A 22,021-nucleotide genomic window follows, 5' to 3' on the forward strand; every position below is an offset into this window, starting at 1 on the left:
TTTTAATTGGTTGTGCAGAAGGGATTTTAAAATAAGGTGGGCTGATCTTTGATTTTAAATATATCCTAAATACTTTTGAATTAATGATTACATTAACCTTTAATAACACTGCATAATTTTTTTCTGCATTAATGTTAAACACAGTTTTACTGCACATGCCACCTTGGATCTAATACTGGGAGAAAAACAAGATAGAAATAATAAATGATTAAATATAAATGCCAAATAAGATCAAAGACCTAACTAGTTTTCTGCTCACATACTGGTCCCAGGTGTCTACTGGAAGCCTCCAAGCAGGACGTGACATTTCCTAGCAACTGGCATATACAAGCATAGTGCTTCTGATATTGGATATTGCCATCTTGACTAGTAGCCATTAATTGCCATTTGAATGAGATTTTCCTGCTTCTTACAAGGGGTTGGACTGGATGGCCCGTGAGGTCTCTACGATTCTATGAATTGCCTTCTCTTCCATGATTTTGTCTAATGTTCTTTTCAAGCCAGCCAGGGTTTGAAACTACCACTATTCCTATCAATGAATCATAGAAACATAGAGTTGGAAGAGACCACAAGAATTACCCACTATGTTTTAATCTGTAAAGCGGTTTTATCCTATAAAGCTTGGAGCAGTTTTGGAACAGAGGTTATCTGAAAGATCACTTTCTCTTATATTTACCTGCATGATCCTTAACATCTTCTTCAGAGGGCCTGCTTTGCATTCCTTCCCCAAGTAATGAAGGAGGGCTTTCTCGATTTTGACATCAAAGCTATGGAGCCAATATCTTCCTTGTGTAAAAGTCATTTTATTTAGTGTTTAATTTTATAGGAGATTTTCAAATTTGGTACAATGAAAACATCGAGATTATGTTCAAATTGCATGTATTGCACAAATGTACAATATACTGGCATATTATATCTATAAATGCACCAGATAAAATAATTATTTCAAAATATTTAACTCAGCTTGAAGTAGCAATGATTAGAATTCCAAAATGTTAACAGATACAATAGTAATATTGCCACACACACACAATAGCTTCTGAAAATGTTAAAACTGATCAATAAAATATTTTATTGACTTGATATGACCTGCAGCAAAGAGAAGTGGTGGTTTTTAAACACTTACTCAGAAAATTTATGACCAGGTCTGTTGTGACTGCGCCTTCGGGAATTATGGTTGATGGTGATGGAATTCGAAGAGGAAGAAAAAACCCTCGTGATGAGGGTTCACTGGAGGAGTTGCGCAGGAAGCGACTTAGAGAGCTATATGGGGGATCTTCTGAGGAAGATTCAGATGGGGAGATGGATGCTGAAGAACAGGTGGTGGCTGGGGAAGCGGGCACTGAATGGGCACAGCCACCAGAGATGTCTGGGGATTTGGGGCCTATGGATACTTCTGAACCTGGGGTTTCTGCAGGAGCTGATCCCAATTGGGATGCTTGGAGAAGGGAGGATGGTTCTTTAAGTGTTCATGGGGCTAAGTGTGGGCAGGATGATTGGGACTCCGACGAATTGCTAGGTACTCCAGATCCACGAGCTCTAGCTGTGTGGAGTTCAGACTCTGAGTAGATTTGGGACACCTGGTGTTTGGGTGTGAGTGTTTGGTCACCCAGGAGGAAGGGGAATAAAATGGGAATGTTTGGCCACTGCACTTTGCGTGTGGCAAGGTGTTGCTGAGGCGCCATTGGGATCACTGTGAAGACTGGACTTGGACTATGATTTGAATCTGCTGATATCACCTAGCTTGGCTCTCGCTGTGTCTTATTGTGGACCTGTTTTGGATGACTGCACCCTCTTCGGGCTTTGGATTGAATTTGACCTGGCTTCTGTCTACACCCTCTGACTGACGGCTACTCCCGGCTTCTGACTATTGGTTTCTCTTTCGGAATTTCTGCTGCCTCCTGACCTGACCTTGGATTCCTCTGACGACGGCTATTCATCATCCCTTTGAGGCTTTCGGCTTATCTGCACCGTGGAAGCAGCTTTATTGCTTTTCTAGTTTGTTTATTTTCCAGCAATTAACTCTATTTGTTTTCCAAAGCTGAATTGAAGCGTTATATAGTTTTTTATTGAATGCCAGCATGGGAAATTAGCGTGGCTCGTTTTTGAGTTATTATTGTCCAATCTACTCTCAAAACACTGAAAAGTGAAGTGTTTCAAGGATATTTCCTGTGTTTATGTTATTTTCTGGCTTATCTTCGGAATAAACTCTGTTTTGAATGTTAACTGGTGTCTGACTCTTGACAGATTGCCACACGCCCAAACAACAACAACAGAGAGAGCCAAGTCAACATGGCTGGGCTGGACGACAGGCTGGCCGCTTTGGAATTGGAATTGGTAGCCTTAAAGAGGGCACAGCAGATTAAAGGACAGGTCATTGTGCCTGAACGTTTTGACGGGACCAGAGAAAAACTACCAACTTTTTTGGCTCAAGTGGACTTATATTTTTTGCAAATATCTGATCATTCGTTTCCTACAGACACTAACAAAGTTGCATTTATTTTAAGTTTATTAACTGGGCCAGCGGGGCGTTGGGCAGTCAATGTAATTAGGGGCAATAGCCCAATTAAGAATAATTTGGTGGACTTTAAGGCAGCTCTTAATGATACTTTTGGAGATCCTTTACAAAAGGAAAATGCAGGTTGGGCTTTATATCGGTTAAAGCAGGGTAAAGGGTCTTTAATTGATTATTTGGATAAGTTTAATTTGCTTAAGCATCAACTGGACTGGGGAGAACATGCTTTTATGTTGGTTTTTACTGCTGGGTTGAATGAATTTTTACAGGATGAGCTGTCTCGTGTGGAACCAGCTCAAAATTGGGATGAGCTGGTAACCAAAGTTTGTAGGATAGAGGCACGAATGGAAGACCGCATTTAACACCTGTTTCGGCGCTTACGAAAATTTAGTAATGCCGTTTGGGCTCTGTAATGCTCCAGCGGTATTTCAAAGATTTATTAATGATGTGTTCCGGGACCTTTTAGACAAATTTGTGGTGATTTACTTGGATGATATATTGATTTTTTCGAAAGACGCTCGCGAACATGGGGAACATGTGCATCAAGTGTTGTCCAGGCTCAGGGCAAATGGGTTATTTGCTAAGGCCTCCAAGTGTGTTTTCCATGTGTCTGAGGTGGAGTTTTTGGGACATGTTATATCTGGGAGGGAACTGAAAATGGACCCGAGAAAAGTGGACGCTGTCAATACCTGGCAAGAATTAACATCCAAGAAGGATGTACAAAGGTTTTTGGGTTTTGCCAACTACTATAGGGAGTTTATTCCGCACTTTGCACAATTGACAGTGCCGTTAACCCAACTCCTGCAAAAGAAGCGTCCGTTCGAATGGACTATGGAGGCCAAGAAGGCTTTTGAACAACTGAAATGTAGTTTTCAGAATGGGAACATTTTAGTACATCCAAATGTGAACCAACCATTCATTGTTGAGGCAGATGTTTCTAATTATGCTCTGGGAGCAGTACTCTTGCAGAAGGACCTGTCTGGTAGATTAAGACCTTGTGGTTTCTATTCTAGACAACTCACTGCGTTTGAACAAAATTATACGATTTGGGAGAAAGAGTTGCTAGCGATCAAGGTGGCCTTCGAAGTTTGGAGGCATTGGTTGGAGGGGGCAAAACATCAGATAGTGGTCCTATCTGACCATAAAAACTTGGAACATTTGCAAACTGCAAGGAAACTGAATCAGAGACAAATTAGGTGGGCATTGTTCTTTTCCAGGTTCGACTTCAGGGTACAATTTGTAGAGGGGAAGCAGAACTTGAGGGCTGATGTTTTATCTAGGAAGCCTGAGTTCAAAACTGCTGAAATCCTTCTTGAACAAACCATTTTACCTGTTTCAGTGTTAAATGTGGTACAGGACAGGCAGGATCTTCATGAACGGGTGTTGTCTTCTCAAAAAGAGGATAGGTGGGCACAAGAGCAGTTGATATTGCTCTCTCAGGATATGAGAACTATACTGCCTAATTTACAGGATGTGGATGGGGTGTTATCACGTAATGGGCAGATTTTCGTGCCGCCTGGTAAACTACGCTTGGAAATCATACAAGCATATCATGATGAGCCAACTGCGGGACATTTTGGCAGGTTTAAGACTGTGCAAGCCATTACTCGTCATTATTGGTGGCCCAAGATGAGGCAGGATATTTTAAAATACTGCGATAGCTTTGCTATTTGTCTACAGTGTAAACATCCAGTAGGTAGGCCCTGTGGTCTATTGTCGCCTCTGCCAGTCCCTGAAAAGCCCTGGCAGATTATTTCCATGGACTTCATTACTGATTTGCCTAGGGTGGGTGGCTACACTTGTATTTGGGTGGTGGTTGATTTGTTTTCCAAGATGGCTCATTTTATCCCATGCTCTAAAGTACCGGCGGCTACAACGTTGGCCAAATTATTTGTGCGCCATATTTTCCGTCTGCACGGGGCTCCAGAGGTTATTGTTTCGGACAGAGCGCCGCAGTTTGTTTCACAATTTTGGAAACAGTTCCATGCGCAGCTTGGAACTAAACTGAACGTCTCTACTGCATTCCATCCGCAGACTGATGGGCAGTCTGAACGGGTGAACGGTCTGTTAGAACAGTATCTGCGCTGTTTTTGTTTGCAGCAAGCTGGGGATTGGGTTCAATGGGTACCGGTGGCAGAGTTTGCGTATAACGCGGCGACACATAGTGCTAGCCAATACTCGCCTTTTGAAATCATGTATGGTTGCCATCCACGTGGAGTAGTAGCGCCTGCGCAAAATACTGTGTCGCCGGATGCAGTGTATCGTTCCAGTGAACTCAAGGCCTTGCAAGACGTTGCGAGGAAGCTTCTGGTGGAAGCTAAAGCAACACAAAAGTCACAAGCTGACAAACATCGTCAGCCTGGAGTGGAATTGAAAGAAGGGGACATGGTGTGGTTGTCTGCTAAGCATATCAGGATGCATGCGGGGAAATTTGGGGCTCGGTACTTAGGTCCTTTCCCCATTGTTACTAAGGTCTCTCCTGTGGCGTTTCGATTGCGATTGCCTTCCACGCTGAAGGTTCATCCGGTGATTCACCGGTCTTTACTGAAACTGGACACATCATGTAACAGGCCCTCAGTAGTTACAGAGGTCTCGGATCCCACATTAATTCCAGTGGGTGGGGCCTTTGCGGGGAGGGATAGTGTTGTGACTGCGCCTTCGGGGATTATGGTTGATGGTGATGGAATTCGAAGAGGAAGAAAAACCCTCGTGATGAGGGTTCACTGGAGGAGTTGCGCAGGAAGCGACTTAGAGAGCTATATGGGGGATCTTCTGAGGAAGATTCAGATGGGGAGATGGATGCTGAGGAACAGGTGGTGGCTGGGGAAGCGGGCACTGAATGGGCACAGCCACCAGAGATGTCTGGGGATTTGGGGCCTATGGATACTTCTGAACCTGGGGTTTCTGCAGGAGCTGATCCCAATTGGGATGCTTGGAGAAGGGAGGATGGTTCTTTAAGTGTTCATGGGGCTAAGTGTGGGCAGGATGACTGGGACTCCGACAAATTGCTAGGTACTCCAGATCCACGAGCTCTAGCTGTGTGGAGTTCAGACTCTGAGTAGATTTGGGACACCTGGTGTTTGGGTGTGAGTGTTTGGTCACCCAGGAGGAAGGGGAATAAAATGGGAATGTTTGGCCACTGCACTTTGCGTGTGGCAAGGTGTTGCTGAGGCGCCATTGGGATCTCTGTGAAGACTGGACTTGGACTATGATTTGAATCTGCTGATATCACCTAGCTTGGCTCTCGTTGTGTCTTATTGTGGACCTGTTTTGGATGACTGCACCCTCTTCGGACTTTGGATTGAATTTGACCTGGCTTCTGTTTACACCCTCTGACTGACAGCTACTCCCGGCTTCTGACTATTGGTTTGTCTTTCGGAATTTCTGCTGCCTCCTGACCTGACCTTGGATTCCTCTGACAACGGCTATTCATCATCCCTTTGAGGCTTTCGGCTTATCTGCACCGTGGAAGCAGCTTTATTGCTTTTCTAGTTTGTTTATTTTCTAGCAATTAACTCTATTTGTTTTCCAAAGCTGTATTGAAGCGTTATATAGTTTTTTATTGAATGCCAGCATGGGAAATTAGCGTGGCTCGTTTTTGAGTTATTATTGTCCAATCTACTCTCGAAACACTGAAAAGTGAAGTGTTTCAAGGATATTTCCTGTGTTTATGTTATTTTCTGGCTTATCTTCGGAATAAACTCTGTTTTGTATGTTAACTGGCGTCTGACTTGTTATGGTTGAGCCTTGTGGCTCCGATACTGGGAGACGTGGTCGTAAGACTCCTCGGGAGTCAGATACTCTCGAGGAGCGAGAAAGGAAGCGGCTGCGGGACTTATTTGCAGAACCATCTGACGAGGATTCCTTTGAGGGTTTTACTGAGAGAATGGAGGAAGAGATGGTTAGCTCAGAGGAGGATGACATGGAATGGACTCGTGTGAGGGAGGATTTGGGTGCCACTGGCAATGATAGTATGGAAGGCGATTGGGGACCTTCAGGATTAGACCCGTGGACAAGCTGGAGGGATGGGACGGGATCCACAGCTGGGGATGCTGTGGGGCGTAGTCAAAGGTGTTTCAATTCTGATGAGGAAAGTGATGAGGAAACGCCTGGAATTAGGGTAACAGCTGATAGTGATGAGGAGCTGTAAACTGGCATAAAATGGGGTTTGGAAGCAATGGCTAATTGCGTTGGGCAAGGTAATCTGGACGAACGCTTGGGCTCTGTGTGGGAAATTCCTGAAGACGGGTGTGATTCGTTTGCTGACTACGTAAGTTACCAAGGACACTGGGCATAGACGGCGGGAGGAACTGTGTGGGCTTTTGTTGTGCAACCTGTGCTTAATCTTAATAGCTTGGACCTCCGTCGTCTTCTTGACGGACGCCATCTGTTTATTCTGGACTGACTGACTGACTGACTGACTACGGCCTCGGACTCTCCTTCCTGTGATTATCGTTGGACCTGGTGAACTACAAACGTCTGTACCTGCCTTACGACCTTCGGACCGGATTGGAACTTCGCTGACCGCTTCTGCCCTTGAATGCTGCATTTGTATCTGGAAATTGCTTGCTGTGTGGAGGAGTAACCTCTTAGTTACTCAAACATAGCTTTTGGCAGCAGAGAAGCATCTGCTGCCAGTTTTTTTGTATTCCTTTGAACCTTTTGTTCACCAGCTTTTGTTTGTTTTAGTCCCAGACTGAAGTAAGCTTTTTTGGTTTAACCTGGATTAAACTCCGGTTTAATCCAGTTTATCTTTTGAACGTTTTCCTTGTGTCTTTTTACTTTTAAGGCCAATGTTTGCCTAGCCCTTGTCTTTTACGGGCATTTTTGGTTCTGTAACTCCAATAAACTTTGTTATATCTTATCTTGTGGCGTTCTGTCCTTGACATGACTCTTGACAAGGTCTGTGTTGAAAAGGAGAATAATTGTAGAAAAGCTTTATCCTCTGATCCCCATAAAACAAAATTACACTGTCTAGTCAAGAAAGTCTTTTTTTTAAAGTCTGATCTAAGAAATCTCCAATTAAGACTTAGCCACTAAAAGCACAGCTTTGCACTTTTCTAGATGGTCTGCAAGACCCACAGATGGAAATGTAACTATGTACACAAGTGGAAAAAACATTTTGGAATTATCATGGATTTCCTTTCTTTAATCACAGAAGCAAAGCAGGAAAATCCACCCTTTTACTTCAAATGCTTCACAAGAAGAAAGGGCTCTGGCAAATAAAATGGAACATCAATTGCTTAAGTCAGACAGAAATCAATGACTTCCCCTACACGCAAACAACTGACCAACAGGTCACTCCCGCTGGGTACAAAATCACTGCCTGGCATTTCTGCTTGCTAAGCAGCTTTGTTTACTCACCAGACATAGCCCTCTACGTTCAGGGTTCAACTCCCCTCCCTGCATCTCTCTTGCCTGCTGAAATTAAGCAATCAACCCTCACCACTTCAGCAAGATACAATAAGCACGAGAGCAAAACATGCACTGTGAGACTTGTCATGCAACAGATACACATTTCCAAAGCTCTTAAATACTAAGTTAGAGCCTTGACATTGATCTGAGATCACCCCCTTGGGATTTCTTGAAGTTTGCTGCAGATAAACTCTGGGTGTATCTACACTGAAGAATTAATGCAGTTTGACACCATTTCAACTGCCCTGGCTCAACAGTTTGGAATAACAGAAGTTGTAATCTAGTGAATCACCAGAACCATTTGGCAGAGAAGATTGAACGCCTTGTAAAATGATAACTCCTATGATTCCAGAGCACTGAGCCATGGCATATAATCTGGTGTCAAACTGCATTAATTCTATTGAGTAAATGTACACTCTGTTTAGAGATAGTACAGCACTGCTTCCAATTATTTAGCAACTGGGGCATGGACATAGAAGTGTTTTGTTGGGACTGGTGGGAAACATGGTAAAAGATGCGGGACAAGTGGTGAGGAAATGCTGAAAGTAGTTGTGGTTTAGTTCCAATTTAGGGCTGATCATTGAGAAGAAGCACAAGCCTACCCTTTAACATTTCACAAGACACATGTGCCAAACAAGATCAAAGTGTGATCAAGATGGCAAAGGTCATGAACAAGGAAGAGCACACAAGCTAGGAGAAATTTGTTTTTGAATGAGCCTCCTGGGAACTCCAAGATTACGTCTCCTCTCCTGGCCATCACCATCACTGAGTTAATTAAGCACAAACTGCTTTTGCATTTTTAATTCCATTTGCAGCAAATGAAATAAACTGAAACAGAGAAAGAATATGGTTCACATATTCTATTCTACTATAAAAAAAATTTGGATCATCTTTAAATGGAGTTAAATCTATTTGGATTACTTCTTTTTCTATGTGCCATATATCCCATAACAGGTTTGCCAACCCAAAATCAGGAACAGGCAGGTGTAAAGAAGTACATTGGGTAGTTTTAATTTATGGAAGTAATTCCTCACAATTTCTTTTCAAAGATAGCAATGAATAATTTTGACAATTTTCCTCAAACTGCTAAAAAAAGTCTTCAAAAACTAAGCAATTGTGAAGGTTATGTCTTATTTGGGACGTATTCTGTGCAAAAAAATGTACATGGTGGTTTTGCACAAAAACATTTTTTCTATGCAGAATTTCAAGTAATTCTTCAAATGCTTAATTGTGGGTGTACTCTGCTTAAAATTCACACATAGTTAATTTGAATAGAAAACTCATTTTTTGCATAGAAAATATTTCTGCATTTAATTTTTTCTGGGAGAAAAATGCTGTTTTCTGCACAAAACATCAGTTCAGGATTCTGCTTGTCAGGATTTCTCAACACATAAAAATATCATTTTTGACCATTTTCAAATACTTTTCTTATTCTTCTATCCCTATTGTAATTATAGCATGCTAAAATAAAACATCCCACCCATATCAATTATACCAATAGCTTTGTCAAAAGCTTTCATGGCCAGAATCACTGGGTTGCTGTGACTTTTTCAGGCTGTATTGCAATGTTCCAGAAGCATGCTTTCCTGACATTTCACCTACATCTATGACAGGCATCATCATTGGTTGTGAGGTTTATACCAATATAAATCAATCTTAAGTGGAAATTTCATTCAAGGAAGTTGACGTGCTACATCTTGTATTAAAGAAGTACTAAATTGTGGCTGTGCTACCTCCATTATTGCTAGAGATCAACTGTGATCAATATTACCTTTAGGGAATAGAGGAGCCACTGCCACAACCACTGAATTGAATTTGGAATTCTAAATACATGGAATTCAGAATGGTATTAGCCAATTTCAAATAGATTAAAACAATTGCTTTAATATTATTTTACTTTGATGATTTATGACACACTTAAAATTTCAAAGATATCAAATAATATGCATATCTTTAGAACATATTCAGATCTTTGTTATCCCAAATGAAAGGTTTTTGGTCTAACTGGAGTACCATGGAACCCTAAGTAAGCACAAAGAAGCAATTTTTAGTTATGCAGTTGACTAATCAATAAACACTTGGATCTTCCTTTGCAAGATTGAACAGAACATGTTTCCATACTACATGAGCATCTTACTCTTTATGTTTAATCCAGGATACTATCAGGCTACATGCTCCTCGAAATAAGAGCATGAACATTCCTCCCTTAGCATGCAAGCTAAAAAATGCCAACATAATAAGAATTAAGAATATGTTCAGTGTAAAGGTAAGAATGAATGAAGTATCTCTTTCATATGTAACAGTTCCACCAATTATACAGTCACATTTGCTGGGTTTAGGGCAGAGAACCCATGTCAAAGTGAAAACATGCAAATAAAGAAATTGCTAAAAAAAAAATTATTAGCTGCAATGCATAGGTGTGGAACTTGGACATAACAAGAAATGACAAAAATCTTGCAACTGTATCTTAATAACATATATAGATAATCATATATTTTTTACAAATCATCTGTTTTTAAAAATATAAATGCATTACACTTCAGTATTACAAATATGTGTCCATAGCTCTTATAAGGGGTTGATTTAACCTCCAGTTTGTTAGTAAAACTGAATTACTGTGTCTGAATGGTTTGTTATCAACATAAAATGTTTGGAAAACTTTGCTTTAGACCCTTCAGTAGGACTGTAGAAAGTTGACCATAGGATCACACTGAGGGACCTAGAGATTACCAGAGAGAACATTTTAAATAAAATCCAGAAATAATTAAATTTGGAAAGTCAAAACCACAAATGAGGAGAGACTATTGCAGTACAGCAAGATACAGATAGTTTATTAACATAATGATGCTCAATGGCCTTTCTCATGGCTTTCTGTTACTTAGTTACTGAAATATACTGAGATGGCTATGTTGCATTATTTTATTTTTTATAGAAATAAAAAAATAAAAATAGTTTTAAGATTTTTTATTATGAAGTACACAATTTGCTAAGATATTAATTCTGCTCTCCTCTTATTTTAGGCCGCTACATCAATATAACAATATAATTGGCTAGGAAAGCTATCAAGTCTAGATATTTGCAATTTTTCCTGCATCAAATTAGAAGATTTTCTTACCTGTTTCCCATCAAGTGTGTACAGGCGCTTGACTACTCCTGAATCCAGTTTGATGGCATCAGTAATATCGGTGAGAACCTGTTCGAATGAATGTGCTGTCTTCTTGTTGAGCAGAATCCGGACTGCCTTACGTGGCTTCACGCCACTCCTGATGATTGTGACCAACTTAGGGCGAATGAAATCCTTATTCTCTTTTGAATCCAAAGGACTTCCTTTGGCTGCACCAAGAGAGGCCACTGCGCGAGCAGCCGAGGTGGTTTTGACATTCACTGACCAATTAGGATTTACATTCTTTGTGTACTCCAGCTTCTTGAAAGGCTCTATTGAACCACACACGTAGCTCTCTCCTAGGAAAAAGAAGTTTCATATCATTAACTTAAATCACCCCAATAGCATCTTCTGTTTTGCTTACAAAATCTTAAAATGATGATGCAGGCACATTGATACTTCCTTAGTATCCACATGGTTTTGGTCCAGAACCTCCCATGAATACCGAAATCCATGGATTCTCAAGGCCCATTATATATAAAAGGTTTGTAAAATGGCATCCCTTATGAAAACAACTCAAAACAAGTGACAGAGAGAGCCTGTGAAATAGTGATAAGCTACAAAAAGTTATGCCTAAACATCAAAGTAGACCTCAGTGCAAGGCAAAATCAAGGTTTGTTTTTTGAATATCTTCTAGCTGTGGTTTCTTGGGCAGATGCATAACCGTGGATATAGAGTGTTGCCTGTATTTGTAAACACCAGTTCTCACTGACAATTTGTCTTCCAAACTTTGGGGGAAAGAGTGGGAAAGAATGGAGTAAATTAGAGAAATAAAAGTAAAAACTTTGGTACAAGTTGAGAACCCCTCATCCAAAATGCTTGGACTGTCTTTCAGATTTTCCCCCCGGTTTTTGAGTACTTGCATCTATATAAAATGAGATATTTTAAAGATGGGGTCAAAGTCTAAACATGAAATGTATATAATACCTTTTGAACATAGCCTGGAGATTATTTTAAAAATAATTTTGTGTATAAAAGAAAGTTTGTGTACATTTTATTTATTATGTCAGAAGCAAACTGAGGGTACAAGTTGTAATGTATCTGAAACACAAGCAAAGTTTTTTTTAAAAAAAACTTGGCATTATACTAAATGTCCTTTGACCAGTAGCTTGCCACTTGGAGTGCCTCTGGTGTTGCTATAAGAAGGTCCTCCATTGTGCATGTGGCAGGGTTCAGATTGCATTGCAGTGGGTGGTCTGTAATTGTGTACACTGAACCACCAGAAAGCAAAAGTGTCACTATCTATGCCACTGCTTCTTAGTCTGTGGGCCCCAAACCCAAAAGGGGTCACCTTAGCTCAATTTTGGAGTCACACAAAAATTGGCAATAGTACACCGTTTCTGAACACCACCTATTTCCACATATCTGTTAACAACAACATGCAGTGTTTATAGTGAACTCTACAGAAAATGCTTCCTCTGTCAAAAAAAGAACAGCCTGTTTAGCAAGCCTTGCAAATGCTGATTTACTTTCAATAAATGTTTGATTTCATACCTACTTTATACCTAGGGTCACAAAAAAATTCTCAAGTGGAAAGGGGTTGCGAGTGAAAGTTTAAGAAGCCCCGATCTAAACCACCCATGTGGACAATTTTCAATTTTGAAATTTTAGATATGGGATATTCAACCAGTATTTTTCTATTTTCATTGCAGAAATGCTAGCAAAATACATCAATGAAAGTAATCATCATCAGGGAATGAACCATTTTAATTGATGGAGTAAAGAAAAGAAACTTCAGCAGAAAAGTTTTAGTCCCAATACAGTCTCAAGTATTTACCAGCTTTATTTAGAGCAGGCAATGCTAAGCTCCTTTGTAAATCAGTTTATTCTGGTAGAAACTTTGTACAACATAAAGGCCAAGGGATGAACTATAGCAGTGATCAAACAGAACATATTCCCTTTTATCTGTATCTCCATCTAATATTTTTAGCAAGAACAGTTCAATTGTCCCAAGGTCAAAAATAAGTGCTCCCTTCTTTAAGTAAAATGCTTCCTTCACCAATTTCATCAATTTTAGGGTATGATCATTATTTCTTTTTTGTCAGAATGTTTTCCAAAAGTGTACTTCACTGATCCAATGCAGTAATGACTCAGGATGAGGTTTGGTATAAGCAGAGCCGTCCTTAGGTAATTTTCTGGAGTAGGCAAACGGAATTTGTGTGCCCCCCGGAAGGCAGGTCTGCGTGGGGTGGGAGGCGTGGCCACGCGAGGCAGGAGGCAGGACCGCGCAGGGCGGGAAGGAAGACGTTCCTGGGGCCGGGTGCTTTGCTGAGGAGAAAAAAAGTGACCGCTTTTCTCTTCAGCAAAGCGCCCAGGAACATTTGCCTTCTCCGAGGCGTGGCCTGGCTGTGCAGGCCGCAGCGGGAAGTTGTAAGTCAAAACACCTGGGGACCCACAGGTTGAGAACCACTGCTCTAGTGTGATGAGGCAATAATGATTAACTTCAGTCACTTGATTCAGTACTTATACCCAGAGGTGGTCCAACCACCAGGAAATCTAGGCATTTGCCTGTGGCGCCATCGTCCTGGGGGCGCCGTCGAGGCCCCCGGGAGGGTGGCACCACCCCCGCCTCCTTCACATCTGGAGACCCACAAGTTGAAAACCACTGCACTATAGCATGAATCTACTTTAAATTCGGGTTCTACCTCCTGCAAAATTCTGGGGTTTGTTGTTTAGTGAGGCCCAGGACCTGTTTGACCAAGCAGTTTAAAGGCCCCTCCCTAAACTACAAGTCCCAGAATTCTGCAGGAGGCAGAAACTAGATTTAAAATGAATTATGATCTAGTGCGATGATTCTCAACATGGGGTCCACAGATGTTTTTGGTCTACAACTCTCAAAAATCCCAGCCAGTTTACCAGCTGTTAGGATTTATGGGAGTTGAAGACCAAAAACATCTGGGGACCCCAGGTTGAGAACCACTGCTCTAGTATGATGAGGTGACCATGTGAAAAGAACCATTAGTAAAAAGAGTAAAGAAGCTATGAAAAGGGTATGTGGATAGCTTGAGCTGGATTGATTTCCATCAAAGAATTATAGATGGCTAAAATAGCTGAGGGTTGTTTTAATTCAACTCTAGTTGTATAAAAAGCCACATCTAAAGCACATCTAGATCAACATGGTAAAAGATGTCACAACTAATGTGAAGTTAATTGACCTGTAAAGTATTGACCAAAAAAAATATGGCTGGTCTTCCTCATAAGTTTGGGGACATCACTGAGAATGTATCCTGACACACTAATGATAGGTCTGATAGGCCACCTGAGGATACCTTTAAGGATTAATGAAGGAAAATGTATTTCACCAAGCCTGAGAACTTACAATATGCAGAAAACAAGCCCTTTAGGGCTTTACAAGTCATCAATGTCACTTGCATGAGTATTCTACTGCAAACATGTGGATGTGTGGTTTCTACACAGTAGCTGCAATCTTCTATGGCTGAATGTAATGTAGTAATTTCTTATGCAGACCTATGCAAAGCTAGGTAATATGACCCCCCCCCCCCCAAATCTACTGTATAACTTCTGGAAAAAGACAAAACCAGACACCCCATGCCTTGTGGTGATCAGAGAAGCATCTGGTTACAATCTCTATAGACAGACACAGAACAGTAATATCAGTAAAGAGATCTGTCATAGCCCTCAGCACTGCTGTAATATTTTCCCAGCGTTAAAAAAAAAGACATACAAATGCATAGATAAGAAAAGATTTCAATGGAATATAGACTTAAAATGTTATGGTTGAGCCTCATGGCTCTACAACTGGGAGACGTGGGCGTAAGACTCCTCGAGAGTCAGATACTCTCGAGGAGCGAGAAAGAAAGCGGCTGCGAGATATCTTTGCAGAACCATCTGACGAGGATTCTTTTGAGGGGTTTACTGAGAGAATGGAGGAAGAGGTTGTTAGCTCGGAAGAAGATGATATGGAATGGACTCGGGTAAGGGAGGATTTGGGTGCCACTGGCAATGATACTATGGAAGACGATTGGGGACCTTCAGGATTAGACCCGTGGACAAGCTGGAGGGATGGGACGGGATCCACAGCTGGGGATGCTGTGGGGCGTTGTCAGAGGTGTTCCAGTTCTGATGAGGAAAGTGATGAGGAAACGCCCGGGCTAAGGAGAACAGCTGATAGCGATGAGGACTTGTAACTGGCATAAAATGGGGTTTGGGAGCAATAGCAAATTGCGTTGGGCAAGGTAATCTGGACGAACGCTTGGGATCTGTGTGGGAAGTTTTCCTGAAGATGGGTGTGATTCGTTTGCTGACTACGTAAGTTATCCTGGACATTGGGCTCAGACGGCGGGAGGAATTGTGTGGGGTTTTGTTGTGCAACCTCTGCTTAATCTTAATAGCTTTGACCTTCCGTCGTCTTCTTGACGGACGCCATCTGCTACTCTGGATTTACGGACTGAACTGACTACGGCCTCGGATTCTCCTACCTGTGTTTGTCGTTGGAACTGGTGAACTATAAACGTCTGCATCTGCCTTACGACCTTCGGAACGGACTGGGACTACGCTGACTGCTTCAACCCTCGTCTGCTGTGTTTGTATTGGGAATTTGCCTGCTGTGTGGAGGAGTAACTTTTAAGTTACTCAAACATAGTTTTGGCAGCAGAGAAGCATCTGCTGCCAATTAGTTGCATTCTTTTGAACCTTTTGTTCACCAGCTTCTGTTTGTTTATTCCCAGGCTGAAGCAAGCTGTTTTGATTTAGTCCGAATTAAACCCCGGTTTAATTCGGTTTATCTTTTGAACGTTTTTCTTGTCTCTTTTACTTTTAAGGCCAGTGTTTGCCTAGCCCTTGTCTTTTACGGGCATTTTTGGTTCTGTAACTCCAATAAACTCTGTTATCTTTTATCTTGTGGCGTTCTGTCTTTGACATAAAATATATTCCCAGGCTAGAGGAGAAAGCTCAAGAAACATTTATCCATTACCAATCATATATATTCTTTGAATTATACAACTACCAGCTCATATTATTCATTGACTTATTTTTTAAAGTTATGAAATACCTCTCATCCATACAGATATTAGAATTCTAGATGATAGTCATAAACAATATGTAATAAGTACTAAGAAGGGGTTTCTATCTGTCATTTCTATCATGTAAGATAAACAAATGAATGTGACCAGGGCTTTGGGGACCTGATTAGAATTTCCTACCACTAATAGTAGTTATAAATTCTGTCAAAAGGGAATTTGAGCTTTAATAAAAATTCAATCCAATAAAATGCTGGGATTCTTCAGCCTAGATAACCATACTGTACTATAGATGGTCTTATATATAGCAGGTTTCCATTAGCATAGAGCAGAGCTATCAAGAGAACCAAATAATTATTTCCAATGATGTTCAGCCAATCAGAGTTTTAAAAGCACAAACCTGCAGCTACAATCTCTTCAGAACTATTAATTAATATTTTCATCTGTAAGAGTAACACTGAAGCATGCTTCCCAATCATGGAAGAGTCCAAATTTCCAGCCCTTTTCCGTTCCCTGTTTAAGCAGATGCCCAATAAATTTGCTCTTATTTTGAAAGGATCAAAATACCATTAGGAAGGTCTGAGTAGTCACTTGTGGTTTTTTTTTAATACATCAGACCTCAGAATGCTTAGCTGATCAATATTTAATAGAACAACACTCCTTTCTGCTGTCTAAAGAGTTTTTTGTCCTCTTTGTTTCACACCTATTATATTTGATGTCAATCAAAATATTTCTCCAGAGAACATGTAAGGAGCAGCACTTCCCAACTAAGTAAAGCCACCAAACAGAACATGTGCATTAGACTGGCTATAAAGGAGAACATACTCTCTTGTGCTAGCAAATTAGGTAAGTGGACGTCACCCACCTTAGGATAGTGGTCAGAACTGTCTAAAGGACTCTCAGAATCATTACTTCAGAGCAAAACTGAGTAGCCATTTCACATTTGTTTCACAAGAGACAGACTTCTTTTTTGAAAATGTCACAGATAATCAACATCAGCATTTGGTATGTATTGAATTATTTAAGTAATAATCCCATACAATTTGGAATGCTGCCCAGAATTTGGTAACTTTTGATATCCATAGTATCGCCAATTAAAAATCCTCTACATAATACCTTCATCAATAATGTTAATGATCAACTCTCCTAACAATGATCCTTGCTGAAACTGCAATGAGAAGAATTGCATGCAAGAAAAACTCAGTAAAAAAAATGCAGTAAAAAATTGTGGCACCTTAGTGTTGGCAAGCAAAATATTCAGAATTTGGCACACGGTTTATGTTTTCTGGATTGCATGTTTGAGTCTCAACTCTTGCTGCTTCTTTTCAATTACAAGAACAAACAGTGCTTCTGCTACAAGTTTTTGTTGTCATCTGTAATAAAGTGTCAGGCTGCATTTTCATGTCTAGACATTCCAAAATTGTGTAGAATAAGACTTGCACTTTATTTAAGATGTCCATCTATCATGCTCTCATTGCGAAAGCAAGATTCCCTAGATCAGTGGTTCTTAACCTTTGGGTCCCCGGATATTTTGGCCTTCAACTCCAAGAAATCCTAACAGCTGGTAAACTGGCTGGGATTTCTGGGAGCTGTAGGCCAAAACACCTGGGAACCCACAGGTTGAGAACCACTGCTCTAGATTAAAACAATCCCTTAAGGCCCACTGATTTCCTAAAAAGAACAAGGAGGTAAGCAAAAGGCGTATTATTGGATTTAGCCTTAGCCATGGTAGACATCAAATACATTTGGACTTAAGTTAGTCATAACCAATTTAAGTGCTATCATTCTAAATGGAACTATTTTAAAAACATGACAAAGTCTGGAGCCAACAAGTAGCCAAAGTCTTGTATTTTTACAGCAGCAGGTTTCTCTTCAAAATCTATAATGGATCTACATGATCATCACAACGAACTTGAGTTTGGCAACCATTGCTGCCACTGATTTGCCTCTCTGTTTACAAAAGGGAATTAAATGCATGAAAATAATTGGGTCCTATCTGGAAAACCCAATGAGAGCCTGATCTAAACAAAGAAGGGTGATTTTTTGCGGGTCGAGAGGACACTTTTTCCTCTGTCTTTCATATTTGTTGATTTCCGTGGCAACATCAAATGATCTTTCTAGCTATTTGGAGATCACACACAGCTGCAGTCTAATTCTATCTTATTATAAACTTGCAGCATCAGTTAAAAAAAGAAAGATATGGGAGGGAATAACATTGACACCAACTACCAGCTTGTGAGATGCATTTGAAACAGTGCTTTTTCCTTTCTAAATATACATTCCTTTTTGGGTAGGCCAGAAATCGATTTCCAGTTAAGTGGAGCTCACACCTTTAAATCCGAGTAGATTGCCCTGCTCTGTGGCATTAAAGTTAACTCTTCAAAATAATGCCTTCTTGGATACCTTCAAAAGGGATACACAACTCTGAAGGTTGTGATGGGCAAAATGGTGCTGCATCCCTTCTAAAATAGTTTTGTGCCTTTGACTCTGCCAGACTTCCACAGCAGAAAAGGAGGTGGATTGCATTCCCAGAAAGCCTGCAGGACCACTGATTCACCTTTTAGATTAGTTTCCCACTCACCCCCTCAAAAAATTATCATATTTACTCAATTCTAATACTAACCTGTTTTGACTAAATTACCTTCCCAAAGTAAGGGTGTGCATTAGATTTGTGTAATATGGTAAATACTTTTTTAGTTTCAAGGTTTTGAAAATTGAGGCGCACATTAGATTTGATGGCACATTAGACTCAAGTAAATATGGGTATAGAAAATATCTATTTTGAGGGGAAATTGATACACCTGAAGCATATGCCAAAACCAGATGGTTAGCCTTAAAATTGCATCAAGGCTCAATCCTTACACTTTTATGACTTTTTAATTTTCTGTGTTTTCATAGCAAGCTTGTTTACTGCATTCTCACTTTTCAAGGCAGTGACAGACCAAGCATTGCTGATGATCACAGTATTGCAATGAAATCCTAATTTAATCAACATGCCTTGTTGAGTTCCTCTCTTTCCTGTGAACCAAGTTTTTAAATGAGTTTGGCAGCTGTTAAACCACAGAAAAGATTTACTAACAAGTGGCATTAGTTTCAAAAACTAATTTTTAAAACAACCATGTTTGAAGTCTATCTCATTACACTTAATTGAGTGAATAATGTCAGAAGGTTGCCACTCTACTGAACTTATACATTCGAGGGGAAGATGTAAAGGACTGCAACCCAATTTCTTTGATCTGTGCATCTTTATTCCACTAATGTGATTATTTTATTTTGGAAATTAAGTTCCTTCTTTAGGAACTAGAATTCAAAGGCATTTAGGACAATCTGCCAAACACAGCTTACTGGAGCCCCCGGTGGCACAAAAGGTTAAACCCTTTTGTCGGCAGGACTGCTGACTTGAAGGTTGGGTTGCTGACCTGTAGGTTGCTGGTTTGAATCTGGGGAGAGTGCAGATGAGCTCCCTTTGTCAACTCCAGCTCCCCATGCAGGGACATGAGAGAAGCCTCCCACAAGGATGGTAAAACATCAAAACATCTGGGCATTTCCTGGTCTACGTTCTTAAAGATGGCTAATTCTCTCACACCAGAAGCAACTTGCAGTTTCTCAAGTCACTCCTGACACGAAAAAAAACCCTTTCAATTGACTGTTGTATGTTACTGGTGTTCGAAGATTGATTGCAAGAGCAACCACAGATTTTACAATCCAACTTGAATTTATGGCATTCAACCACTGAAGCAGACTAGAAAAAATGAATAACAGTGGGCTTAAAAGGCAAATTTGTGGGGTTTCAGGTCATAGACATGACAAATACATCACTTCCCTGCAAAAACAGAAGTACTGTTCAGGCAGAATGTTGAATGGTTTGGGTTTGGGTTATATTTGCTTTATTTATTTTGTTTATTTGTTGTTCACTACACTATCTAGAAGGTCCCAAATATTATTAGTATCTTCAGTTAAACAGGATTTCCAGTAGCAGGTTAGAAGAAAACCTTTAAGACTTGCAATGGATGGATACAAGGTGTAAATCACAAGCTAGAGTGTGCACACAAATGTCTATATTTAAGGCTAAATCAAGGCATTACTTCCCCATCACATATAGCAAAAGAGCAAATGGAGGACAACAAATGTATCACAGACGATTGATCTCTTTGCAATTACCAAAGCTTCCCCAATTTATTGTTGCATTGTGAAAGCCATCTTATAGGGCTATTCCATTATTGGTGTAAAGCTAAAGGGGATTGGAGAAGCATCTGGCTATGTTCCCATTGCTAGACCTATTGGATCTCAATAGAAGATGTCAAAATCTTCATCTGGCTATAGAGACGTGGCCATCATGGGGATACGACATCTTAGTGCAATGGCGAGTCCTGTGAGTGGTGCCAGGGAAGCTGAGTCCCACATGAAGATCTCTTATGTTTGACCACATAGGATCATGGCCTATGAGTGGGAGAAGATGGTCATGGTCTACATGAAAGAATAAGCTAAAGATAGTCAACTAGCAAAACATGATATCAAGCTGCCTAGGACAGAAGCTGACCTGATTTTTATAAACAGGTTCATGTGTTTCTTTTGGCATGGCCTGAAAGTAAATGATGCATAAACCATGCTGTAACTAAGCATATCTCAGTCTTGTCAGTATCTGGATGAGAAAAGAAATCTCTCCTTGTGTTGTTGAAGGCTTTCATGGCTGGAATCACTGGGTTGCTGTGAGTTTTCCTGGCTGTATGACCATGTTCCAGAAGCATTGTCTCCTGACATTTTGCCCATATCTATGGCAGGCATCCTCAGAGATTGTGAGGTATAATATACTTCACAACCTCTGAGGATGCCTGCCATAGGTGTGGGCAAAATACCAGGAGAGAATGCTTCTGGAACATGGCCATACAGCCCAGAAAGATCACAGCAACCCTAATCTCTCCTTCCTTCCTCCCTCTATCTGTCTGTCTCACACACATCATACATTAGTGAAAGAAAGAAAGGTGGAAAATATCTATTATTAAGTATATTGCTTAAACAGTCATGGAAAAACAGCCACTTCTTATCACTCTGGAACTGCAAATTAAATCATCTTTAAATAGGAAAAAAATCTAATTTGAATTGAATTATTTTGTAACTGACATAGAACAGATTAACACAATTCATTACAATAATATACTTTCCGGGTCCTAAATAACCTTGAAGACAGTATTTCCTGCCTGGTATTGGGAGCTAAGAAGGTTTTGTCTGAATAGATTATGATCAATTTTCCACGCATTTGGGAACACCATATTTGATTTACCAATTTACCCGGTTTCATTTAGTCTAGAGCAGGGGTCTTCAAACTTTTGAAGCCGAGGGCCGGTCCACAATCTTTCAGACTGTTGAGGGGCCGGATTATCATTTGAAAAAGAAATACAAACAAATTCCGATGCACACTGCACATGTCTTATTTGTAGTGCAAAAACAACGACAACAACAACAAGAACAAGAACAATGAAAGAACAATACAATATTTAAAAATAAAAACAGTTTTAACCAACATACATTGATCAGGATTTCAATGGGAAGTGTGGTCCTGCTTCTGGCCAATGAGATAGTCAAGTTAATTAGGGTTGTTGTTGTTGTTGTTGTTGTGTGCCTTCAAGTCATTTCAGACTTTGGGTGAGCCTAAGTCTAAAATTTATTTATTTATTTATTTATTATTTACTGCATTTATTTACTACATTTGTATCACACCCTTCTCACCCCAAAGGGGACTCAGAGCGGCTTACAAATTATATGTACATACAATATATTATATTATTAGCATAGCACAATATTAGCATTATATATTACTATAATGAACTATACCACAATACTGTAATATTATTAGTAATATTATATGTAATATAGAATATATATTTAATATTATATGGTATTATTATTAGTGTTATATTGTATTACATTTTAATATTATTATCAATATTA

General features: G+C 40.2%; 1 protein-coding gene across 3 annotated transcripts in view; it reads right to left on the reverse strand.

Annotated features, from left to right (window-relative positions):
• The window catches only part of dclk1 (doublecortin like kinase 1), a 268,527-nt gene that overhangs the window by 230,390 nt on the left and 16,116 nt on the right, over positions 1 to 22,021 (reverse strand). For all 3 annotated transcript variants that reach the window (XM_062974717.1, XM_062974718.1, XM_062974721.1), the window contains exon 3: positions 11,046 to 11,392. In XM_062974717.1, coding sequence (XP_062830787.1) covers positions 11,046 to 11,392 — 347 coding nt within the window. The remainder of the gene's footprint in view (positions 1 to 11,045; positions 11,393 to 22,021) is intronic.

Source organism: Anolis carolinensis, chromosome 3 (genome assembly GCF_035594765.1).
Source record: "Anolis carolinensis isolate JA03-04 chromosome 3, rAnoCar3.1.pri, whole genome shotgun sequence".
Lineage (NCBI taxonomy): Eukaryota > Metazoa > Chordata > Lepidosauria > Squamata > Dactyloidae > Anolis > Anolis carolinensis.